Source organism: Habropoda laboriosa, unplaced genomic scaffold (assembly GCF_001263275.1).
Source record: "Habropoda laboriosa isolate 0110345459 unplaced genomic scaffold, ASM126327v1 scaffold72, whole genome shotgun sequence".
NCBI lineage: Eukaryota > Metazoa > Arthropoda > Insecta > Hymenoptera > Apidae > Habropoda > Habropoda laboriosa.
This window is the reverse complement of record NW_017100188.1, coordinates 1,112,270-1,118,901: the sequence shown is the minus strand read 5'-3', so window position 1 is coordinate 1,118,901 and position 6,632 is coordinate 1,112,270. Positions and strand designations below refer to the sequence as shown.

Genomic DNA, 6,632 nt, shown 5'->3' with positions numbered 1-6,632 from the left:
ACGTCTCTTTTTCTCTAAAATACAACAGTTTGTAATGATTCTACAATTGCTCAAATCGAGTAGGTAGTTTGTCGAAGTCCCCTAAAAATCCCCTAAAAAAATCTCGTCAGAGGAATTCCCACAGGACTTATCCAATGACTCTCGGTTTTCGCAAAACAATTCGAGAAAAAATGCCTGGGTCGAACGGAGGGAATTCAGAATTGGACGTTCGTAGAAAAATCACGGACGCCCCTACTCTATGGAAGGGTCTGACAATGGGACCAACTATACTCTTCCCTCTTGGAGAACATTTAGTGTGGCCTGCGCTCAGTTCCACAGTTTTGCGCGCGCCACTCACATGGGACGTATTGTTACAGGAAACTCCTAATAACCATAGTAACATAAATAAGATTCGCTGTTCAGTGAGTAAACTCTTACATTTCTTTCGCATAAAACACCGAATAAACTGTGAATATTAAAAAGGGACAATATTATGAGCGTCACGAGAGCTGTAGAATATCATTCGCAACAATGTTGACTGGTTTCGTGAAATTGAGACGTCGTAGAAGGAGGCCGTCGAAAAGAGTGTCTTTGAGATCAATCGAAAATAAAAAAAGAATATCGGAAAATGTGAGAACTGAGAGTACAGAATTGTTTGACAAGGAATACTTGAAAAATAAGAATTTGTCGATTCTGACAGACAACGTGCCTGATTTTTACGTAGAGAAGACTATTGTTAGAATGAAATTAAGTGAGAGAGGGGTGAAGAATATTGCTAGTCCTTCCAGAAGATCTTTCCGCGACTACGTTATTGTGGCCAACGAAGAGAAGCCCGTGACACCGATCTCGAAGAATCTGGATCGTATTAGCAATCCTGAAAGCGTGAAGGAGAATAACCTGTCGTGGAAAAATTATAATACGTGGTACTTGAAGATTAGGCGGCTGGTTTTGAAGAGTCTTCGCAACAAAGTGTATCCTTGTATGGTGACAGGGTGAGTTGATGAAGAACATTGATCCTTCCGGAATATGGAAATATTTTTCAGTGTTTTAAAATGACCTTGAATTTTCTTGGAAATTTTTTTTCTACAAAGAAATTTCATGGTTCGAAATGAAATTTCTCGGCGACGTTGTAAATATTGAAGATTTTCAAAATAAGCTAAAAATGAAAATTTCGAAAATTAAAAATTAAAAATTTGCATGGTTTTAAATTTTCTTGGAAATTTGTTTTCTGTGAAATAATTTCAGGGTTCGAAATGAAATTTCTCGGCGACGTTGTAAATATTGAAGATTTTTAAAATAAGCTAAGAATGCAAGCTTCGAAAATTAAAAATTAAAAATTTGCATGGTTTTAAATTTTCTTGGAAATTTGTTTTCTGTGAAATAATTTCACGGTTCGAAATGAAATTTCTCGGTGACGTTGTAAATACTGAAGATTTTCGAAGTGAGCTGAAAAAGTGAGCTCCGAACACTTCAAATTTTTAATTTTCTTGAATCTTTCGGTCGAAAGTATTCGCGTTCCAAAATGAAATTTCTCGAGCAGCGATGGAAATTTTCGAGGTTTTATTAAGGTGAATTAGCAAGAAGAGTAGCAACGTACAAAATTCGTATGTTTCCACGTGGAACCGTATGAATGAACCATGGCAACTTCGATCAATAGGCCGTCTGGTTATTATGTAGTCGCAATCGCATTAGCTATTAATGTATGTGAATTCACACGTGGTGTGTTGATCCTTTTGAACTCGCTGGCCCGTAAATGATTTAAAATAACTCGATTAACAAATCTATTTGCGCGTTCGGCGGAATTATCGTCGCGTTGACTTTGCTAATCGATGGTGCTTCTATGTCAGCATTGGAAATAAAATGAAAAATGATATGTCGGATGATATCGATTCTTGATAGTTTTAAATTATCAGTATCAATTTTGTTCTCAATCTTGCGATTGACTATTTACCGAGTTTTATCACGATTAAACAGATAGGTGACAGATAAATATTACGTATCTTACAATGCTGCTGAATGTAAATTTTCATAGTTTTTAATTTTTAACAGATTTCTGAATTTTTATTACAGTAGTTTGTAATTTTTCTTTCGACAAATGATTGTACCTGAAGTAGCAATTTTCTTGTTCGTTCTAAATCTAAATTCTCGTATTTCACACGTTTTGAAATAATTTAGTCTTTTAAAAGGAAACTTTTTAACCTGAAATCTACGAATATTTCTCGATTAGTGCTCTAAAGTATCAAAACAATGCATCTAAATATGTACCGTAATTCCTTAAATTACCTAATGTTTAGGATTTAATAATTAGATTCCATAATTTTTTAGAATTAAATACCATAATTTTGTAGAATGAAACACCACAATTTTTTTACAATTAGATACCATAATTTTGGTAAATTAAATACCTTAATTCTTAATAGTTAGATACCGCAATTTTTTCAAATTAAGTACCACAATTCTTTATAATTAGGTATCACGGTACCTAAAATTGAATACGCACGATGCACTTGTGCATGAAACACTTAACAGCGGCACTGAAAGGGTCACGATTGTCGAATCAATTGTTTCGTCTACTGGCATCGTCTTTATCCATCGTACAGACAAAGAAACGTAGATAAATCGACGGATGTAAACGGTGATAATGCACTTCTCACGGTGTAGGTTAGGAAGTGCACGTGGTAAGGGAGTTTAAAGACCCTCGTAGCTGGAAAACCCGATAGTCGTTGTTTGAACAGGGAAACCGGCGTGGGTGAGTCATCGGAGTACACGACAGCGTGGTGTAACGCTTGCGTGCACACCGCCGCGAATAATGATAGTCGAAATAATAGTTGGATCGTTGGTGCTCGGGGAATATTTAATTTTCACTTGGAGACGCAGTGGAGGGGCTTTCGAACACACCTGTAGTGTTCAAGTGATCAAAGTGGCACTACGAGGCGGTTCGATTAGGTAAGATAGTTTTGGAGAAAATGATTGGTAGAGTGATCGAGGCTTGTTAGATTTCAGATTAGAGTATTCAGGTTTGTTTCATTTGTTCGGGTGAAATAATGCAAGAAATGGTAAATATAAGAGAAAAGATTGCGAAATTTTGTCGAAATTGAAAAATTGAAAATATCCTGGTAGAAGTGGGATGAGTGAAAAGTATATATAGTTGATTATGGTGACTGAGATTTGAGTGTAGTGGACAGCATACTAATATAGAGATAAATTTAGAAATAAGTTTGATGAATTTCTTGGGGTTAAATGCTAAAAGAAATAGTAAATATAGTCTAAATAGGCAAAATTGAAAATTGAAAATATTGCACAGCAAACACGAGAACGTACAAAAATTGACAGTTTCAATTCTTATTATCCTTTAGCTAAGATTATGAAGAGAAAGTGTTGTGAAAAGTGGTTCAAGCAGGAAAAATTGAAAATATTGCACAGCAAACATGAGGACTCAGAAAATTGACACTGTTTCAATTCCAATTATTTTTTAGCTAACATTATTAAGAGAAAATGTTGTGAAAAGTGGTCCAAATAGGAAAAATGGAAAATTGAAAAGTTTGCACAGCAATCTGACGACAAGAAGAATTGACACTGTTTCAATTCTTTTTATTCGTTAGCCAACATTATGCTTCAGGAACTTAAATTTTCATAATTGAACGAAATTGAATGATGTTTCGAGTAGTTGCAGCGATAGAACGACTGGAAAATACAGAAAAAGAATAAAATTGAAAAATTCAATTTCTATTAATTTTCTGAAAATCTGTGAATGTTAGAAGGTAGTTGGCCTCGCTTATGCCTGCCGACAATACGAGACGTCGCGGTGCACAATAGTTTCTAATTACGTATTACTCAAGGGCCCCGTTCGAACTTCATTCAGCCCTAAGTACAAGGTACGTGCGTCGAGAGACTGTGTGCGCGACAGGATCTTGCGCAGAACGTGCGTAATGGACTTCCTGCGTGCACCGAACCTGAACACGCTGGTCTCCACACTCTGCTATTGGACATGGCTTTTTCTCCTTCCTGGAAACGACCATTTTCATGCGACCCGTGAGCCTTGAATCGAGAGGTGATTGTCTCTCGATTCGTGCCAATTCTTCTTTTATGCTCGATTTTACGTCAATAATTAGGCTATTGATATCCTCGATGAAAGATTTTTTCACCCAATATGTGGAATCTTAGAGAAAATTATATTAGTAAATTTCAGTTAAAATAAAATATTTCAAGTAAATATTATTTGAAAAATGTGAAAGAAGGAAGATTAGAATTTGAAGAAGGAACAGTGGTAATTATTTTAGAGTTAATTTGGTTTGTAAATAGTTGTGGTTCATATATTTACTAAATTTAGTTTTTAATTACAAGTTTGTAACTTGTTTAATCCAGCCTCGATAGTAGGAAATTTTTTCATACACTCCTGACACTACAGCACAATTTAGACCGAAAGATACCACACCGTAAATAGTGTTTTTATTTGCCAATGGCCCTCCTGAGTCACCGTAACAAGAATCTTTTCCGTATGCTCCGTAACAGAGATGGTATTCTTTTTTAACGAGTGCTTTGTACTCTGGAGTTTCGTTTACGCAACTTTCGTATGGTGTATGACGAACGTAGACACCCGTTAGAACGTTGTTAATTTTTGGCTGTTGAAGAAATCCTTTGTAAATTTCAATATTCGAATATTCGGAAATACGAATACTTGAGAATTCAAACGGTCGAAAATTTGAGTATATGAATGTTTGAATATCTAAGTATTTGAAAATTTAAAAAATTCGAATATCTGAAAATTTGACTATTTGATAATTTGAATATTTCGAAGTTTGCATATTTGAAAATTTGCATATTCGAAAATTGGAGTATTCGAAAATTCGGAAATTTGCATATTCGAAAGTTGGAATATTCGAAAATTTGAAAAGTTGAGCATTCGAAAATTCGAAAATTTGCATATTCGAAAATGTGAAAATTCAAAAACTTGAGACTTTGAAAACTTGGAAACTTGAAATATAGATTTAACAATACTTCATCCTTCCAAGTTAAGCATTGATTCACAAAGTTTCGAATTTGAAATGGTCCACTGTTTCAACCCAAGAATCCGAATTCGAGTATCTAATTGAAAAGAGAAACGAAGTTTTAAACCCAAACTCTATACCACAAAGCACGATTAGAGATCAAGACACTCACATTGGTTTGAGAAGCGGTGTAACCCCAGCCACAAACGTACAGTTTGCGAGGTGGTTTGCTGAATTCGCTTGGCAATCGAGCCGCTCGAACTGTACTTGAGTATCGAAAGGGAGGTTGCACTTCGAACAGAGCTATATCGTGGTACAGCATACTCGAGAACCAGTATTGGAACGTGGTATCGTTATACACATGTATCTTTGTTAATTTATGCAACGTTCCTCCGTCGTAAGGTTTGCTCGAGCCAGCTCGTACAAAATAATTCATCGTCCCTTCTGAACTTCTAAATATTCGTAGAATTACAACATAAAAACTGTACACGCTAAATCATCACTGTATAGTCGTCTACGTATCAAAAGGAAAATTATAATACGTAATATACGAAACAAGAAATTACGAGTTTCGTGAATTTTTAATTCTAAACAAACGTTTTATACGAATTAATTTTGTAATTTGATGGGAAAAAATAGAACTTACAGACAATGAAGAGCAGTAATACCCCAATTTCGAGACAGAATACTGGCACCACATACGAATCCTCCAGGATTATGCAAAGAAAGCTAAAATTTGCCATTATTATTTTTAGAATATTTATCTGAGAAATTAAAGAATTCTACAGACCATGAATGGTCGATGTTTTATGCTCACTGGACGTCCACCGATAATTTTTGTTGTCGCCGTGCAACACACATTTTCTATGTTTATTGTGATAGCAATACCTGGATACACGAAGAATAATTCTTTTTGTATGTTTCAAAGGAACGATTATGAACAGCAGAAGAACAACTTACACGTTAAGTAGAAAATGGTAGATTCTGCGTGCATTTCTACTGGTAACTTGAGCAAGTATGTTTAATAAATCTGTGTGACAAACAGAACGCTTTGTATCTTCAGAAGCTATAAACGTCACGTAGCAATGAATTTTGCCAACGTATCGCTAGCAATTATTGCTATTATTATCTTACAAGAGCACCGGCTGGATAAGTGAAAAAGTTCAAAAAATGAGTCGACGCAATCTCATTGATTTATACTAGGATCTTTGAGAAATATGCATACTTTGTAATAACAGTCTTAGTAAAAGATGTATTGACAAAAATTCTCTGTCTGGCACAAAAGAATTTTCTATTCGTTTTATAATAAAAATGCAGATAATTAACACTCTTTTAAGTGTTTGAAAAGTAGAAAAAAAACTACACTAACTATAAAATTAAAGAACTATATAATAAAAATTATCAAGGAGAAGGGGAAGTACACGTTCGTTATCAGAATCAAATTTTATTTCTTACTACTTTTAAATGCATTGCAATTACGATTAAACAACATTAAAATTCACACTGTAACCACACTAACTATGACTATTTATTTAGTACTAAGTGTAACCAAAATCTTCGCTGTATCAATCATTTTCGACAAAAATTAATCCGGTCGAATTTTCACGAAATTCGAGAACAAAATATTCGCGTGAAATCAGATCGATAAGTTTATCGTGATCCAAA

At 34.7% G+C, this 6,632-nt stretch overlaps 1 protein-coding gene across 1 annotated transcript in view; it reads right to left on the bottom strand.

Moving 5' to 3' along the window:
* Nucleotides 1-4,316: 4,316 nt before the first annotated feature.
* LOC108579752 overlaps nt 4,317-6,632 on the bottom strand; it is a 5,519-nt gene continuing 3,203 nt past the window's right edge. The window contains exon 6 of the mRNA XM_017943360.1: nt 4,317-4,648. Coding sequence (XP_017798849.1) covers nt 4,317-4,648 — 332 coding nt within the window. The remainder of the gene's footprint in view (nt 4,649-6,632) is intronic.